This window comes from Protopterus annectens, chromosome 5.part1, assembly GCF_019279795.1.
Source record: "Protopterus annectens isolate FY-2018-M chromosome 5.part1, PAN1.0, whole genome shotgun sequence".
Lineage (NCBI taxonomy): Eukaryota > Metazoa > Chordata > Ceratodontiformes > Protopteridae > Protopterus > Protopterus annectens.
The window spans coordinates 714,111,874-714,131,757 of record NC_056736.1 but is presented as its reverse complement, the minus strand read 5'-3'; the positions used below and the strand labels follow the sequence as shown (position 1 = coordinate 714,131,757).

The 19,884-nt window shown below is 47.7% G+C and overlaps 1 protein-coding gene across 1 annotated transcript in view; it reads right to left on the bottom strand.

Annotated features, from left to right (window-relative positions):
• Positions 1-19,590, bottom strand: part of RSF1 (remodeling and spacing factor 1) — an 801,570-nt gene extending 781,980 nt beyond the window's left edge. Inside the window, exon 1 of the mRNA XM_044073343.1 lies at positions 19,466-19,590. Coding sequence (XP_043929278.1) covers positions 19,466-19,510 — 45 coding nt within the window. The 5' untranslated portion in view covers positions 19,511-19,590. The remainder of the gene's footprint in view (positions 1-19,465) is intronic.
• Positions 19,591-19,884: the final 294 nt, after the last annotated feature.

The following is a 19,884-nucleotide window of genomic DNA, read 5'->3' as shown; positions in this document are numbered from 1 at the left end:
CATTAACAGAACACTGATGATCCAGAGAGAAGCAGAATGTAAGAAAATACCATTGCTGCTGGTGGGTCTTGAGGCAGAGAAACCATTTGATTGGATAAGCTGGGATTTTACGAGCTGGGCAATGGAAGCATTTGCATTTCCTGAAAAAAAAATATAAGGTTGATTAGGAGGATACATGAGGGATTGGAGGTGAAAATTAAAGTGGGTGGGGTATTCTCTGATAATTTCTGCTTGAGCAGAGGAACCAGACAGGGGTATTCTCTTTCCCCTTTGTTATTTGCACTACATTTAGAACCAATGGCAAAGAAATTAAAGGACTCAAATTCAAGGATATAATTGGTATGGTAGTCAAGAAAAGCTGTCTCTATTTGCAGATGGTATTTTATACCTGACAAAACCAGAGAGAGACATTACAGTGTTGTGGAACATTCTGAGATGGTTTCAAATCTTTTTGGGCTAGAAAATGAATGAAGCTAAGACAAATTTAACAGCAGTAAATTATGTACCCACAAATTAATTGGTTCAGCAATATCTGTACTTATGGGGACATGATAAAGTGAAGTATTTAGGAATACGGATTAAAATGATTCTGGTGTGTCAGCTTACCCGAAGTCTTGGGAGGCCCTTAAGAAAGGATATTCCGGAGCACTGCAGAGCCAAAGGAAGCCCTTCCTCTAGACACCAAATCCAGTTTATAATTATTAATAAAGGTGTGAGAAGATGCCCAGGTAGCCACTGAGCAAATGTCATCCAGGGAAACACTAGACCAGAATGCTGCAGATGTCGCCATAGAACGTGTAGACTGGGCATGAACACCTACTGGTTCTGGTAAACCAAGCTCTCTGTATGCTTGTAGGATACAAAGGGAAATCCACCTAGCAAGAGTCACCTTGGAAACTGGTTTCCCTAAAAGGGCTTAGCAAAAGAAACAAAAAGTTGATTAGATTTATGAAAGGCCGCCGTCCTGTGCAAATAAAAATGTTAACTGTCTGTGAACATCCAGCAAATGAAGTTTGTATTCCCCTTTGTTCTGAAAATTAGGGAAAAAGACAGGCAAATTAATAGATTGATTAATGTTTGTCTCAGAAGCCACTTTAGGAAGAAAGGATGGATTAGTCCTGACAGACACCCTGTCCTTATGAAACACAAGACATGGGGGGGTTCATACAAAGAGCTTACAGCTCCGACACTCTCCTTGCTGAAGTTAAAGCTACAAGAAAAGCCGTCTTCCATGACGAAAATTTTAAGTCAACTGAAGCAGAGGGCTCAAAAGGAGGTGCAACTAAGGCCTGAAGAACCGCAGTCAAATCCCACGGCCAGGACGTATTCTTAACAGGAGGTCGCAGAAGAAAAGTGTCTTTCAAAAAGGTCTTACAAATTCTGGCAGCAGCGAGATAGCCTAAATCGTCCCCTAAATGGAAATGAGAAATAGCCGCCAGCTGGACCTTCACTGTGGAAAAGCGGGCTCCTTGCTGGAAGATATGAGACAAAAAGCCTAATACTGCTGGGATCGGAGTGGTAAAAGGATCTAGATTTCTCTGTGAAGCCCAAATGGAGAAGCTTCTCCATTTGCTAGAGTAAATTTTCCTGGTAGAGGATTTATGTGTCGCAACCAAGATAGATTTAACAGGAGAAGCGATATCGGGAGTCCTAGCAACTTGTGGAACTGGGGCAGCCAAGCTGTAAGCTTCAGGCTGTCCAGATTCGGAGGAAGTATTCCCGAGGGATGACGAATTAGATCCGGAATGGGATCCAAGATCGAGCTATGAGATGAGACCGTAGGCAGGGGAACCAGACTTGACGAGGCCAGAATGGAGCAATGAAGATCAATCTGCTCCCCAACCGGCGAGCTTTCTGTAAGAACTTTATCATAAGCGGAAGTGGGGGATACGCATAAAGAAGACCGGGTGGCCAAGCATGAACAACAGCGTCTCTGGTGCTTTCCCCCATCAGGGGGATTAGAACAAAAAACTCACTGCACTTCTCGTTGGAAGGTGATGCGAAGAGATCGCAGCAAGGCTGACCCCACTTGAGGAAAATCTGTTCAGCTACACAAAGGTTCAGAGACCACTCATGGGGAGAAAGAATAATTCTGCTCAATTTGTCCGCCAAGATGTCGGACCGACCCGGAATGTGTGTTGCTATCAGAAAGTGGTTGGTGGAGATTGCCCATTCCCAGACTCTCATGGCTTCTCAACAAAGGGGGTAAGACTTGGTTCCCTCGTGTTTGTTGATATACCAGACTACTGACATATTGTCTGACTGGACTGCAATAGTTCCCAGAGGTAGATCAGCATGAAGGGCCTGCAACGCCAATAGGACCGTTCTCATCTCTAGAACATTTATATGCAGAACGGTCTTGTTTTGAGTCCACGTGCCTTGAACAGTCCTGCCCGAATAATGCCCCCCAGGCGGGAGGTGTCTGTGGTCACTGTGGCTTGGGGTTGGGGTGCAAGAAAGGGACATCCTTCCTGCAAATTCCGAGACTGGAGCCACCATGTGAGAGAATTTCTGCAAACTCTGCTCAGAAGGATCGGAAAATCTAGAGGTTGATGAAGAATCGACCACTGAACTTGCAACGTCCACTGTAAAATTCTCATATGCAGATGAGCACAAGGGATCAGGTTGATAGCTGCTGCCATGGACCCTAAGGCTCTCAGGACTTATTCTGCAGGGGGTGCAGAGGACTGCAGAAGCGCTAACACATGAATTGTCAGGCTATGTAGTCTGTCTGGGGTTAAGAATGCCCTGGCCTGACGAGAATCTATTCTCGACCCTATGAAGTGAACAGGTTGAAGGGAAGACTTCTTCAGATTTATGGTAATACCTAGCAGAAGTGATATCCGGAGAAAGAAATCTCTGGCTAGTAAGAGTAGATGCCTGGTGGGGGCGGTGAGGAGCCAGTCGTCCAGGTACGGGAAGACCTGAATGCCCTGAAGTCTCAGGTGGGCCTCTACAACTGCCATGACTTTGGTGAACACCCTGGGGACTGTTGTGAGACTGAAGGGTAGGACCCTGAATCGATAATGACTGGCCCCTAGCCGAAAGCGGAGGAAACTCCCAGATCGCCTGTCCATCAGAATATGGTAGTAAGCATCATTGTGCATCATTGAGGTCTTCCTCCTGCAGAAAGGGCAGGATGGATTGAAGCGTGACCATCTGGAACGTTTCCTTGGCAATGAACTGCTTCAATGTTGATAAGTCGAGAATCGGCCTTGGGTCCCCCGGCTTTTCTGGCACCAAAAAGAACCAGGAATAGATGCCTGATCCGGACTGGTCTAGGGGCACCTGCTGGATGGCTCTTTTTTCTAACAGCGTTTATATTTCCAAAGCCGCGGCCTCCCTCTGAACAGGTGGGACGTCCGGGAGGCACCTTGTGTAAGGGGGCTCGTTTATGAAAGGAATAAAATATCCTCTGGATATTATTCGAAGCACCCAGCAATCTGTCTTGATGGACTCCCATTGGGCTAGGTGCATCGAAAAGTGCCCCCCGACTGCCTCCAGACATGAGCAGTCAGGTAACCCCCTCAGGGATGCTACGTGGGTCGCTCTGAAAAAGGTTCACGTGACCCAAAGTTCTTCGGGCCCCCCCCTGCCTTTGGGCCGGCGTCCACCTTGTCCCCCTCTGCCTCTGCGGGAGAAGGAATCCTGAGCGTTCCGGGACTGCTGATCTTTCTTTTGCCCTCGATGGTTCCTGGAAAAGGACCTTTGAGGGTTAGAGAAGCGGATCCCGACGGCTGACAGTGTCTTCCCATCTTTCTCGCTCTGGACAAGCGTATCGCAGACCAGTCTTCCCGAACAGAGTGGAACCGTCAAAGGGTGCGTTAGCGAAGGACCCCCTGAAGGGTTCCGAGAAGTCGCAAAGACAGAGCCAGGCATGATGCTGGACCCTCTAGCCCTAGCAGCTCCCTCGATGGCATGAGAGAGTAAACACATGGACGTACTGGACACAGACTTGAGAGTGGCTATACGAGCAGAGAAGGTATGATTATCTTCGGCCGACATAGACTCCGGGGGAGACACATTGTACTCTTTCATGAGGTCCCACTGCAGTCGAATTACGTGGGCCAAGTAATTCAGCATCCTTATAGCAAAGGTGGCTGAAGCAAAAGTCCGCTTTCCAAGACGGTCCATAGCCATGGACTCCTTGTCTGGGAGGTGGACCGAGGAACTTTCTTGGGAGAGTTCCTTTTCTGTGGCTGCTGCCGCCACCACCATAGCATCAACTGGAGAACCTTTGTTCCACGAAGCTCTATCTGCCAGTGGACTCAATATTGTGTTGGGCCTTTTAGTTACAGGCTCCACAGTGTCCGGTTCCCTCCAAGCTCTGGTGGTGATAAAGTCCACCAAAGGGTCAGCAGGGCGGGTCACCCAAGAGGTAGATGGGCCTGTGTTGAACGCCTCCAGAAATACCGACTCGTCAGAGGAAGGTTTTTGGGCAGACCCCCCCTCCCCTTTGGCGAAGGATTTCCATGTCTCCAAAGGAGACGTATTCTGGGGGTGATTTGGGGGAACCTTCCCCTTCCTCCAAGTCGGTATCCTCAGTGAGGGACATGGGGGAGTCCAAGTGCCTCCTTTTACACTGGTGTTTGTGAGGGACCTCCTTGGGTGGACTCTCCAGAGAGGGCTCACAAATGGTTTTGTGTTCCTCCAAGGGAACTGTCTGGGGCACAATAGTTACAGGCTGTCCCTGGGGGGACTGGATGACGGAAGACAAACCCAGCTGCGAGGGAGCAGGGATGGACCGAGAAGACAGAGTGAGGGATTTCAATCCTTCAGAGAGAACACTCTCCACCACGTCGAATGCTGAGGGAAACCCGGCCTCCCTGAAACTGGTAGCAGAGATCCTCGGATCCGAAGAAGGGATCGGAGCTGAAGATGGAACGGCCGGACCCAAAGGGACAGTATGCCCCGACCACAACGGAGCCGATGACACACATCTCCCTGGATCCGACGCCCAACTCTCGGCTCCAAGAGCTTGGATCCAAAAGCGGATCTGACAGACTCGAGAGCATGGCCAGCGTCAAGGCCGAAGGCACCATCTGCGCCAACCCCCTGACTCCGGGGCTCCTCGGATCCATCGACTCCGATATCCGATGGATCTGAGAAGGAGCTATCGGGGCGAAAAATGGAGCTGAGCTCCACACCCCGGGAGGGGGGAGCCAGCAGTACCCCCATCTGCAGTTGAGTTTGTAGAAACCTTCGCATCATCCAATCCATGTCTGCTTCAGAGATGCTTCGAGTCGATCTGGAGGATGTCACCGACACGGACCGGGAAAGCCGATGTGAAGACTATCTCGAGGGTGGTCTAGCCCCTTCCTCCAGCTCCGGAGAAAAACATGGTGAATGGAGCAGAGGAGAGGATGGCCTGGTAACATTTACTGGAGACAAGATTACCTTAGTGGGAGGGGCCGTTGGATCCAACTCGGCCTGTCGCTTGCAGCCCCTCTCTCTATCTTTATTCTCATCCTTGTCCAAATGTCTCTTTGTCTCCCTGTGTTTTTCTTTGATTTTCTTGGCCTTTCTCTCTCCCTGTGGTAAGGTGGGAGGGTGAGTGCCGGACAGGGGGAAGGGCCAGAAGGTTGAACACCCACAGCCGTGGCTGGAGAGGAAGAGGCAGAAGTTGATTCTGTGATTATAAGACCCGCAAGAATCAACTTATTCCTGCGATCCCGCAGGGCTCGGGGGTTGAAGGCCGCACAAATCGTACAGCTGGAAGACAAATGGTCCACCCCAAGCAAACTACACACAGAGTGTGACCATTGGCTGGAGACAGCTTATGGTCACACTCTGTGCACTTAGAGAAAGTCACTTTCTGACTTTCCGACATCTTAGAGAACACACACACACACACGCTCTCGGGCAAGAAAGGGGGCCTACACTAACAAAGTTTTCAACTTTCAAGAAGGGAAAAAAACAATACTTATTGTGGATAATTAGAAGTTATGTACTCACCATAACGTTCCATCTGAGTAGGTAGTTCATTTGTCTGCAACCTGTGGGTTACGGATCCGATATCGGATCCGAGCCGGCAACTTGTTTCAAGCTAATGGATCCGAGCTCCTAGCTCCTCCCTTCACCCATAATCCCCTCCTAACCCTCCATGACCTCAGATCGAGTTTGCCCCTCAATATATATCCAACAAAAGGATATCTAACTACTAGTAGATCCGAAGAAGGCCAGGGGGAAGGAGGGGGGGGGGGTGGTTGCAGACAAATGAACTACCTACTCAGATGGAACGTTATGGTGAGTACATAACTTCTAAATCTGAAGTAGGATGTTCATTTGTCAGCAACCTGTGGGACAGAGTCCCCAGCTACCTGCACCTTGGATGGCCATCATGGAAGGATATTACGAAGCACCGCAGAGCCAAAGGATGCTCTCCCTCTAGAAAGCACATCTAGTTTGTAGTGGTTAATAAAGGTATGAGATGAAGCCCAAGTGGCTGCAGAACAAATATCATCCAATGGAACTCCAGATTTGAAGGCCGCAGAGGTAGAAATGGAGCGGGTGGAATGAGCACGAACTCCTTCTGGTGTGGGTCTACCCGAGGCTTGATATGTCAGTAGGATACACGGGGAAATCCAGCGAGATAAAGATACTTTAGAGATAGCTTTCCCCAAATTAAATTTGGCAAAGGAAACGAACAGCTGGTCGGATTGTCTATGGCCAGCTGTCCTATGAGTATAAAAGCGAAGCTGCTTATGAACATCTAATGAGTGCAGCTTGTACTCTCCCTTATTCTGATATTTAGGGAAGAAAACCGGTAAATTTATGGATTGATTTATGTTGGTTTCTGATGCTATCTTGGGAAGAAAGGAGGGATTGATCCTGAGGTACACTCTATCTGGGTGAAAGATCAGGTAAGGAGGCTTCACAGAGAGAGCCTGAAGCTCCGACACTCTTTTCGCTGAAGTGATGGCTACAAGGACTGCTGTTTTCCATGACAAGAATTTGAGATCTACTGAAGCAACGGGTTCAAAGGGTGGAGCAGTCAAGGCTTGAAGAACTAATGTAAGATCCCAGGGGGGTACGGCTTCTTTTACAGGGGGTCTAAGTAAAAAGGTGCCCTTGAGAAAGGTTTTACACAATTTGGCCGACATCAAAGTGCCTGTATCATGTCCCACATGGTAATGAGATATGGCTGCCAATTGCACTTTGACAGTTGAACAACTAGCGCCTTTCTGAAAGAGTTCAGTTAGGAAGTCTAATATGGATGGAAGAGGAGCCGTAAAGGAATCTAGATCGTGGTGCTCTGCCCAGATGGAAAAACGTTTCCATTTACTGTGGTACACTTTCCTGGTGGAGGGCTTATGCGCTGCCACAAGGATGGCTTTGACTGGTGAAGAGATACCGGGAGTCCTAACTAGGAGTGGAACTGGAGCAACCAAGCTGTCCGTTTCAGATTGTCCAGGTTTGGAGTTGGTAAGTCCAACGGATGGGAGATGAGATCCGGAATGGGATCTAGAATCCAAGGGTGATTCAGAAGGTGAGACCACAGGTAAGGGAACCAAATTTGCCGAGGCCAGAATGGGGCAATGAGAATCATCTTGCTCCCCAACCGCGAGGCTTTCTGTAAGAGTTGTATCATCAGAGGTAGAGGAGGACAGGCATAGAGTAGACCGGGTGGCCATGCATGCACCAGAGCGTCTCTTGGAGTTTACCCTGGAGGGGGGATTAGAGCGAAGAAATTGTCGCATTTGTTGTTTGATGGAGATGCAAAAAGATCGCAGCAGGGTCGCCCCCATGTTGCGAATATCTGCTTCGCTACTAGACGATTGAGAGACCACTCGTACGGGGTAAGAAGGGTGCGGCTGAGCTTGTCCGCTAGGATGTTGGTCCTCCCCGGAATGTGCGTTGCAATCAGAAAGCGGTTGGTGGAGATCGCCCATTCCCACACTCTCATGGCTTCGCGGCACAGAGGGTAAAGATCTGGTTCCCCCCTGTTTGTTGATATACCAGACCACCGACATGTTGTCCGACTGAATTGCAATCGTTCCTGTGGGGAGGAAGCCCTGAAGTGCTTGCAACGCCAACAGCACCGCTCTCATCTCCAGAACGTTGATATGCAGGGAGGTCTCTGTATCATTCCACATGCCTTGGACTGTCCTGCCTGAATAATGCCCCCCCCACCCGAGGCGGGAAGCATCCGTGGTCACCGTGGCGAGAGGGGGAGAGGTGCAGAAGGGACGGCCTGTATGGAAGTTCGATGCTTGGAGCCACCATAGTAGTGCCCTCCTGCAAGCCTTGCTGATAGCAATGGGATGGTGGAGAGGAAGGGATAGGAAGGACCATTGCACTAACAGAGTCCATTGCAGTACTCGCATGTTCAAACGGGCGCATGGAAGGAGCATAATCGCTGCCGCCATGGAGCCTAGTGCCCTCAGGACCAATTCCGCTGGTGAAGCCTCTGAATGAAGGATAGCCCGCACATGAAGTTGTAGGTTCCGGATTCTCTCGGAAGTTAGGAAGGCTCGCAAATCTCTGGTGTCTATTCTGGCACCTATGAATTCTATGACCTGCGTCGGAGCCAGTAGAGATTTGCCGACGTTGATAGTGATGCCTAGTTGTGGGGCTAGATGGAGAAAGAAGTCTCTGGCTGAGCAAAGTAGATGCCTTGTTGGTGCGGTCAGGAGCCAGTCGTCCAGGTACGGAAAGACCTGTATTCCTTGGAGTCTCAGGTGGGCCGCAATCACTGCTAATAACTTGGTGAACACCCTGGGGGCTGTGGTGAGGCCAAAGGGAAGGACCCTGAACTGGTAGTGACTGGCCCCCAGCCGGAAGCGAAGGAACCTCCTGGATCGTTTGTCCATTAAAATGTGGTAGTACGCATCCTTGAGGTCTATAGAGCACATCCAATCGTTCTCCCTCAAAAGGGGGAGGCTAGATTGAAGAGTGACCATTCGGACTTTTTCCTTGGTTACTGACAGGTTCAAGCGGGAAAGGTCTAAGATGGGTCTCAAGTCCCCCGTCTTTTTTGGCACCAAATAGAACCTGGAGTAGAACCCTAATCCGAGCTGGCCTTGGGGGACGGGCTGGATGGCTCTTTTTCTTAGCAGCTGCTGGATTTCTGCGGCTGCGGCCTCCCTCTGATCGGGTGGTACATCGGGGAGGTTCTTGGATTTGGGGACATGGAGTATTGGTATTTTGTACCCTCTGGATATGATGCGAAGCACCCAGCGGTCTGTTGTGACGAACTCCCATGCCGCTAGGTGTTCCGAAAAACGCCCCCTGACTACCTCCAGAGTGGAGCAGTTGGGCAACCCCTCAGGGCTGCTGCGCGGGCCGCTCAGAGAAAGGTTCTCTGGACCCAAAGTTTCTTGGAGCCCCTCTGCCCCTGGGGCGACGTCCTCCCTGTCCACCTCTGCCACGGTAGGACTGGTTGTCCGGAGCTGGTTGGGAATGTTGTGATTTCCAGAATCACATCTTCTTCTGACCCTCTTTTGGTTCCTCGAAAAGGACCGCTGGGAGCAGAGAAGCGGACTCCGACGGCAGACAACGTCTTCCCGTCCTCCTCGCTCTGGACAAGTGTCTCGTGAACTGTTTTGCCAAATAGGGCAGAACCATCAAAAGGGGTGTTCGCGAAGGACACTTTAAAGGGCTCCGTAAAATCTCAATGACGGTGCCAGGCCTGACGTCTCATGACTAGGCCTGCTCCACTAGCCCTAGCAGCTCCCTCTGTGGCATGGGACAACAGCCGCATAGAGGTGTTTGAAATCGATCTCAGAGTGGCCATTCGGGTGGAGTACAATTGTTTGTCATCCTCCGACATGGACTCAGGGGGGGATGCAGCGTATTCTTTGATAAGATCCCGCTGCATCCTGATGACATGTGCCATATAGTTCAGAGACCTTACCGAGAAGGTCGCTGAACTAAAGACTCGCTTCCCTAAGCGGTCCATCAAACGGGATTCTTTGCTTGATGGATGAACTGAGGGACTCTCCTGAGCCAATTCCCTCTTTGTGGCTGCCGCCGTCAACATGGCATCTACGGGGGGGCCCCTTAATCTAATGTGATCGGTCTGAGGGGGGGCTAAGAATCCTATCTGGGCACTTCGGTATTGGCTCCACGGTGTTCGGATCCTTCCACGCCCTGGTGGTAATGAGGTCCACCAGGGGGTCGGCTGGAGGGGACACCCAAGAGATAGACGGGCCTGCCTCGAATGCCTCCAGAAACACGGACTCGTCAGAGGAAGACTTGGGGGCAGACCACCCACCTCTGGATTCTCAGCATCTCCATGATGTCTCCAAAGGAGACATCCTCAGGGGGCGATCTTGGGGAGCCTTCCCCTTCCTCCAAGTCCGTGTCCTCGGTTAAGGACTCAGGGGAGTCCATGTGCCTCCTTTTGCACTTATGCTTGCGGGGAGCTTCCTTGGGGGGACTGTCCGAGCAGGCCTCGCCAGCAACATCTTGTTCCAATGGAACCATCTGTGACATCGAAGCAGGCTGTCCCTTTGGCCAGGTGATGGAAGCCTGGCACAGCAGAGAGGAAGTGCAGGGAGGAGCCGATGCAAGGACCGGGGGGGGGGTCCGGATGCTCTCAACAGAGCCCTCTCCACAACATCGAAGGCTGAGGGAGAGCCACTCTCCAAAAGTCGGCTCCCACTTGGATCCGATGAAGGGATCGGAGCCGGTGCCGAGACAGTCGGATCCGAGGGACCAGTGTGCTCCAACCTGGATGGAGCCGAAGGCACACTGAATCCCCCGGATCTGAAGCTCGGACCACGGCTCCGAGAGGTCGGATCCGACAGGCTCGAGGGCAGGGTCGGATCCAAAGTACTGAGTACTGTCGGTGCCGACCCACCCCCGGCTCTAACGCTGCTCGGCTCCGAATGCTCCGAACCCGGGTAGCGGGTCGGAGAAGGAGCAATTGGGTGGAAAAGGTGTGAGCCCCTGAGGGGAGGCAAGAGCACTCCCATCTGCAGCTGGGCCTGGATGAATCTTCGCATCATCCAGTCCAAGTCTGCATTGGATAAACTGAAAGTAGATCTCGAGGAGGCCACCGAGGCAGGCCTGGAATGCCGCCTCGATGACCTCGACGGAGATCGGGTCTCCTCCTCCTCGGGCCCCGGGGAGAAACAAGGGGATCGGAGCCGAGGAGGAGACCTAGAAGCAGTGGAGGGAGAAGCCCGCTTAGCTGGCGGAGCCGAAACGGAGGTCTCGGCCCGCCGCTTGTGGTGCTTCTCCCTCCGTTTCTCCCTCCTGGCATCCCTGTCCTCCGACACTTTAGCGGGAGTTTGAGTCCTGGACGGAGGCAGGGGGGCAGGAGTGGCAGCGACCACAGGCTGTGGTGGAGCCACGGGAGCAGCGGCCGAAGCCGAATCAGGGGGTAAAAGTCCCGCCAGGACCAGCTTCGACCTCCGCTCTTTCAGTGCCCTGGGGTTGAACGCTGCACAGATGGTACAGCCCGAGGTGAGGTGTTCAACCCCAAGGCACCGAACGCACCGAGTGTGGCCATCAGCCGGGGAGAGCTTATGGCCACACTCTGTACATTTGGAAAATATGGCTTTTGGGGCCTCAGCCATTTTTTTTTTTTTTTTTTTTTTTTTTTTAAGAAAAAGAACAACTACACACACACACACAGGCCCCAAAAGAAATACAAAGTACAGTTTTGTACCTACCATAAATGTAGATGTTCGAGGATCCCCATTGCTGCAGTCCTTACTATTGGGTATAGTCCGCATCCAGTCGGCCCGAATACCAGAGTATAAGGCTGACGTCGGTCAGGGCGCATTAGACTGACGTCAGTACGTCAGGGTACTAATGCGCATGACCGACGTCATATCCTCAGTCTTTTCTTGCCCCAGATGTCAGAAGACCCTAAAAAGACAAGGCCCAAAATACCTGCACCAAAAATATGTACAATATATACAAGCATATATACAAAAATATAAGCATGTAACCTCACCTACACAACCACCCCTAAACACAGAGGGGAAGGAGGGAGGGTAATTGGACTGCAGCAATGGGGATCCTCGAACATCTACATTTATGGTAGGTACAAAACTGTACTATGTTCTTCGCTCCCCATTGCTGCAGTCCTTACTATTGGGTAGAATCCCAAAGCAGAGGTAAGGGAGGCTGGCAAATCATAAAGAAGCAGGAGCTGACAACATGCCTTGCAAAACAGCTGTGGCAAAACCAGCCCTAGACTTAGAGTAGATAGGAAGGTGATAATGCTTAGAGAAAGTATGCACTGAACTCCAAGTAGCTGCTTCCAAAATATCCTTAGCTGCCACCCCCCTTAGAAATGCTGTTGAAGTGGCAGTAGCCCTAGTGGAATGAGGCCTAATCCCAGCTGGAATCTCCTTGCCATGATGGGAATAACAAAATGCAATGCAAAAGCCAATCCACCTAGAAATAGTTTGTTTTGACACAGGCTTGCCCTGTGAACACAAAGCAAAAGAAACAAACAACTGCTGAGACTGCCTGAAATCTTTAGTCCTGCTTAAATAATAACGCAATTGCCTGTGTACATCTAAAGTGTGCAAAATTTTTTCCCCTTTATTTTGGGGGTCTGCATAAAAAGTAGGCAAATGAATAGTTTGGTTTAAAGCCACACTAGAAACCACCTTAGGCATAAAGGAAGGATTAGTACGTAATGATACCCTATCCTTATGGAAAATCAAAAATGGCTCTACTGCCATAAGGGCCTGCAACTCAGACACCCTTCTTGCAGAAGTAATAGCCAACAGAAAAGCAGTCTTCCATGACAAGTATTTCAATTCAGCAGTAGCCACAGGCTCAAAAGGTTGTAGAGTAAGTTTTTCCAACACAAAATTGAGATCCCAAGCAGGAGTAGGAGCTCTACGTGGGGTTCTTATATTCTTTGCCCTCTAAGAAACTGCTTGAACAAAGGATGCGAAAACAATGGTGGGTCACAATCATAGTGAGCTGAAATTGCTGCAGCATGAATCTTAATGGAAGAGAAGGACAAACCTTTGTCCAATAACTCAGTAAGATATTGAAGAGCCACACTCAAATTAGGCTCAGAAACCTGCAAATTCTTTGCTGTACTCCAAAATAAAAATCTCTTCCATTTTTCTGCGTACACTTTCCTTGTACTAGGTCTTCTAGCTTCCATAATCACATTTAAAACTTGTTGAGGAAGTTGAGACCTGCTGTGTTTCAACACAGAATATGCCAGGCTGTTAGATGAAGAGAGTGAAGCTTGACATTGAGCAGATGACCATCCTTCTGAGATAACAGATGAGGAATCAGAGGTAAAGGCCATGGAGGCTTCCTTACCAGACTCCGTAGTAGTGGGTACCAGTGTTGCCGAGGCCAATCTGGAGCTATCAAAATCATCCTTGGCCTGTCTTGTCTGACCTTTAATAGTACCTTTGGAAGAAGAGGCAGAGGAGGAAAGGCATACACATGAAGGTTTTTCCAACTGAAAGACAGAGCATCCACTTTCCAAGCTGTGTGATGAAACCCCTTTGTGCAATACTGTGGCAGCTGGTGGTTTAGTGGAGAAGCGAACAGATCTATGTCTGGAGTTCCCCATGACACTGTCAATTTTTGAAATACATGAAGATCCAGTTTCCATTCCTGGGGATCCATGATTTGTCTGCTTAACACATCTGCTAAGGAGTTCTGTGCTCCCGGCAGAAACCTTGCCTGAAGAGTTAGTTGCAAGCTTAGCGCAGTCTCCCATAAAATCATTGCTTGCCTGCATAGAGGATAAGAATGTGTTCCCCCTTGCTTGTTGATGTACCACATGACAGTTGTGTTGTCTGTTAGAATCAACACCTGCCCTGGAAGAAGTAACTCCTTGAAAGCCATTAATGCAAACTGGACTGCTAACATCTCCTTCATGTTGATATGTAGATGCTGTAGTCTGGCAGGCCACTTGTCTTGTATCCACTTTCCATTTAGATGAGCTCCCCAAGCAATGTCCGAGGCATCTGTCGTTAAAATCTGACTCGCCTCTGGCCGGGTCACAGAGTCCCTTGTTTAGGTGACATTCCTGAGCCCACCACAAAAATTCTTTTTGAAGGCAAGGTATTATTTGAATGACAGTGTCCAAATCCTGGCAGTGCTGTGTCCATACATTTTGAGATACCATTGTAGCTTCCTCATATGCAGTTTGGCATTGGGAAGCACCAGAATACAAGATGCCATGAACCCTAATGCTTGAAGGACTGTCCTTGCAGTCAGCACGGACTGTCGAGATAGTTGATGGAAGTAAAGTGATAGACTCTTTTGTTTGTCCGGGGTTAAAAAGGCCATCTGGGCTGCTGTATTCAGTCTCACACCCAGAAAGCACATGTCTTGAGAGGGTACTAGACTGGACTTTATTTCGTTCACAGAATACCCTAGGCATCTTAGCACTGCTATAACATATTCCAGATGCTGTAGAAGGTCTTCCTTTTCTTGAGCCAGAATCAGGCAGTCGTCCAAGTAAGGATAGATTTGAATTCCTTGAAGCCTGAAGTAAGCTATCACTGGAGCCAGAACCTTTGTGAATACTCTGGGCGCAGTAGATAAGCCAAAGGGCAATGCAGAGAACTGATAATGAGAATTTCCAGCTCGAAACCGAAGATACTTCCTGCAACTTAGCCTTATAGGCACATGAAGGTAAGCTTCCTTGAGATCTAAAGTTACCATCCAGTGATCTTTGCCCAGCAGAGGTAAAAGCTGTTGTAAAGTCAACATCTTGAACTTGGGAATGTCCAGAAAAGTGTTGAGGAGAGATAAATCCAAAATTGGTCTCCACGTGTTCCCCTTCTTTGGTACTAGGAACAGGCGAGAATAAAATCCTAGGCCCCTTTCTGATACAGGGACTGGCTGAATGGCCCCATCTGGAGTAACTGAGAAACTTGCTTGTGAGCCTCTTTTCTTTGTGGAGGAGGAACGTCTGGCATGCCTTTGAAAGGGGCATTGTATGGAAATAAAATCTGTAACCGTGGTGAATGATATCCAACACCCATTTGTCTTGAGTAATTAAATCCCAATTTTCTTTGAAAAGAGACAGTCTTCCTCCCAAAGGAGCTGCCAGACGAGAATCTACTGGCAGCTGAAAAGACAGGTCATTGGGTCTGTTTACGAAAGGACTGACCCCTGCCCTCACCAGAAGTCTGAGCAGGTGAACTCCCTGTTCTAGGCCTAAAAGAACCTTGAGCCCTGCCCTACCACGCGTAGACCTACCCCTAGACTGGGAATCATAAGCAGGATATGTCCACCCCTTAGCAGGCCAATTTCTACTAAACTTCGGTGGCTGCACCTGCAAAAAATCTTTAACAGTTTGCATAGACTTAGCTTTGTCCTCCATTTTCTTTAAAACTGCTTCCACAGGCGATCCAAACAACACATCAGACTGTAAAGGAGCATCCAAAATCCTTGTCTTAACATGCTCAGCTAAATTCTGATCCTTCAACCAGGCATGCCTGCGAAGAACAGAACTAGTAGCAGCCACCCTCGAGGAGGCCTGTACAGCATCAAAACCACATTGCAAAGAATGCTTACCCACTTGTTCAGACACATGAACCAAATCCAGCAACTCTTTACACTCAATACCTTCCGCCAAAGCATCCACCTTAGATTTTAATTGTGAAAGGAGATAATTCTGATATTTTAGCATGTGAAACTGACAATTCAACGCCTCATGGCTAGAGTGGAAGAAGTATACACTTTCTTTCCCCACCTATCCAAAGCCCTTGCCTCTTTATCAGTGGGAACAGGATTTTTAACCACAGAAGCCTTAACACCTTTAGGCCCTTGAGAAATAGTTTCTGGGTCCGCCCTAGGACTCTTAAACAAATACTTATGAGCTTCGGGCACCCTATAATACCTATCAGGCTTAACAGGAGCAGGAGGCAAAGAGTCAGGGTTCAGGGAAGCCTCTGCAAAAACATCTTCCACCACATTCAACACAGGAGGAATAGCTAAGGGCCTATGCTGGGGTAAAAACAAGAATTCCCTAAGCCTTTTCCTGGAATCAGAGTAATCCTGGCCTTCCCATTTAAAGTGCTCCCTCATGGAATGCAGAGTCTCTGAAAATGAGAAATCCTCAGGAGGAGAAGGAGAAGCAGTAGGAGTGGAATCATCCACATCAGAATCAGAATAAGTAGGATACTCCTGCAAGTCTTCCGCAGAAGACTCTGAAGCCTCTGAACACTGTTCAAAACTATCAAACTCCGGTTCCACCCTAGGCCTCTTATCAGGCGGGGGCATAGAACCTCTAATCATAGTAATCAAATCTTCTGCCATTTTAAGCATATGTTTCTTAGGTACAGAACCCGAAATGCTAGGAGAAGCCCCCACTGAAGCTGAACTAGGCCTACCTCTCAAAGAAGTTTTGGCAACAGAAGGAGAGGCTCTAACTACCTTGGGAAGAGAGGGAAGAACAGTTACCTGAGAAGCCCCTCAGCCTGGCCTACCTCCTGAGAAGGCACATCCTGTAACAGTAAAGTTTCTGCCTGAGACTCCATGGAAACTCCTGGCAAAACCTCTGGCTCCACTGAGTTTCTAAAGAACCGACGTCCGGGACTGCCGGTTCATCAAACCTAGCCTTCGCTGTTTTATCCTTGCGCTTCTTGACGAAGCGCCGGAGCATCCGACGGCATTTTATAATTGCAACGCTTCCCAAACACTAACCTGGCACAGTCTAACCTCTTCTTAATAGTGCGTTTGTTAAACCTAGCACAAGAGCGGCAACCAACAACGTCGTGCTCAGGCCCTAAACAAGGTATACACAAGGTATGGTAATCCCTATGAGGTATCTGTTTCCCACAAGAAATACAGTTATTCACTTTTTCTGACATCCGGTTAAATACTGAGGCAAGAAAAACCAAAATGTTCCCAACGGGTACTTAGCCAACTCTGTTTCGGTCTGAAACTCCGGTTTCGGAAATATTTCAGAACGCCAACCTGCACTCGCAAAACTGCTTCTGCATCGGACCATGCGGCAAAAAAGACTGAGGATATGACGTCGGTCATGCGCATTAGTACCCTGACGTACTGACGTCAGTCTAATGCGCCCTGACCGACGTCAGCCTTATACTCTGGTATTCGGGCCGACTGGATGCGGACTATACCCAATAGTAAGGACTGCAGCAATGGGGAACGAAGAACATCACACACTAACGACCAGCGAAGGGAGGGTAACTAATTAAGATAAAAAAAATAAGGAACCTAACACTTACGCACTTTAAAAAGATTAATTTTAACTAAAAAAGAAATTTCTGACAAGAAGTACTTTGAAAAAGTAAACTTTTTTCACTTATCTGACGAGCTCAAAAAGGATCCAGCCATCCACAAGCGCGGCAAACTAGATCTGAGGTCATGGAGGGTTAGCAGGGGATTATGGGTGAAGAGAGGAGCTAGGAGCTGGGATCCATTAGCTTGAAACAAACTGCCGGCTCGGATCCGATATCAGATCCGTAACCCACAGGTTGCTGACAAATGAACATCCTACTTCAGATCTAATAATTACCTCAAAATTATCAAAAGGGGCACACACAGACCAAAGTTTTTGACAAAAAACCCTTACACTTTCCTGGAGCTCAAGAATCCCGTGCTGGCTAAAGCTGCGGCAAATGAGATCTGAGGATTGGAAATAGGTTGCAGTGCAGTATGGGTAGGGGGGAGGAGCTTGGAGCTCGAATCTTTTTGCTTGGTATGCTGCCGGCTTGGATCCGTATCAGATCCGAAACCCACAGGTTGCTGATCAAATGAAGTTAACTACTTCAGATCAAGGGGATTGTGTCTAGATCGAGACAAGTCACTGTCTCTCTCTACTCAGCCCTCATCAGGCCCGCAATTAAGTATAATTCCCCCTTGGCATGCATCTGTCCAGACACATGCAACAATTCAAATACCCAATGAGAAACCTTACTGAAATGACATAAGGCCCAAACAATATGCCCTACATGGACAGATTTAAAAGCCCTGTCACTATACTTGGTATCCTACAGACTAAGAGGTGACCTGTGGCTGACATATGAGGCATGCTCCCACCCAATACTAATGGATTTACTGTACTTCAGCAAGGCAAACAGCATCAGAACTACTCTGTCTAGGGATCTAAACTTTTTCCCAACATCAACAGAATGGTTTGGAGGAACAGGTATATCTCAGAAAGGATACTGCTGCTCTGGAACAGACTCCTCATTCACAAAAAACAAAGTCCTTATCCACATACAAGTGCAACTTAGGTATATGGATGGCAAACAAAAAATTTACCCCAGGACCGCCCCTGTACTACTAATGGACAGATACATCTCTTAAATGTTTCATCTGATGCATGGGTCTCCTCAAATTATCTATGGTAATAATCACAGTTGTTCTCATTAGGGCAATATACAATTATTGATCAAGGGATCGGTAAGACCAATCTATAACCAAATGGAGTAGGTTATTTTGAGCACAAAAAGGGAAACAGGCAAGACTTAAAATGGCTTACAAGGGCAGGTAGACTAGTACTTACCTATGAACCTATAATGGAGAGACAGACATTTCATGACTAGCTTCTTACGCATAAAAAAAAAATACGACAAATAGGTCCTCATTTTAAGCTGTACACCAGGCCAATTTCTGGAGAAGGAAAGTTTAGCTCAACAAGAATACCTGCAAAATGCTCTGAAGTCAAGAGCAGAAAGTTGGCCGTCCGCCTTTATCTATTCACCATGAATGCTGCAGCAATAGTCCCCACAAAGAGCACATTATCACCACTCTACAGTCAAAATCAATACTGCGAACCACTCCATAATTTATTTTTATTTATTTTATTTTCAGCAGAGGCCCGAGGAGAAAAGCTCCATTTACGAACAAGTCAATTACAATACAAAGATTTAAACAATCAAATAACAAATATCAATACCAAAAACTCAAAGCAGGAAATTTATATATAAATAATAGCAATAAAAAAAGATCAAATTTATTAATAAACAGGAAAATAAAGAGCTGCTTCTTCTTTGATTGCTAGAGTAAGACTGCTGAGTAAGTGAAGAAGTAAGTAAATAGACTGTCATATCATAAGTAAATAATAAATATAAATTTAAATATAAATTGCCTATGTAGAGTAGAAAGTAGAAAAAAAAGTTGTGGTAGGGAAAAGAAAAATGGTAGGGGGGATAAACATATAAGATAATAAGAAAAAAGTAGTAGAAACAGATGACAAGATGAAGGAAAGGAAGAGAAAAAAAAAAGGAAAAAAGTGGTTAAAGAGGCATAATGGTAGGATAATAGTATAGTTTCATTGAAGGAAGGGGGCTAGAGGGAACAGTCATTTTGTCAGCCCAGTCAGATTTAGTGCATGCATATAGCCAGTGTGTGTTTGATTTTTTTTTTTTTTTTTTTGAAAGAGAGAGAGCTTAGGTGTGGGGGTCTATGGGGAGTTTATTCCAAGATCCCACCTGCTTTATTGTGGGATCACTTTCACATTTCTACTAAAAACAGCTAAATGTGTCAGTTTGTGAGTACTGCAATTTTGAAACCAAAGAACAAAATATAACATACTTACTTGTTCACATGGTGGACAAAACCACTCCCCATCGGGTATAATCATCAAAGGGGGGCGCAGGCAGGCAGTATGATAACCACTATCACATGAATCACAAAGAAGAATCTGACAAAAAAAATTCCATCAATGAAACAGTCATTAAGGGTTGGAATAACAAAGCAACTAACATGCACAATGTTTACAATCTTTTTTTTTTTTTTCTAAGTCATCAAAATTGTAATTTTACTTCCATGATGAATTACAGGTCCAACATAAGTGCAATCCGCATGCATGCTTCACTATTTTCTCCTGGCATTTGCCCCTATTTATTTAGTACTATTCTTTATAATCTTTTATTTTTTACCCTTCTACTCACTGTACAAAGGGTGTAACCCATAGCCAGGAGTTACATTTGGTTTATTATTCACGTTTTCTGCATA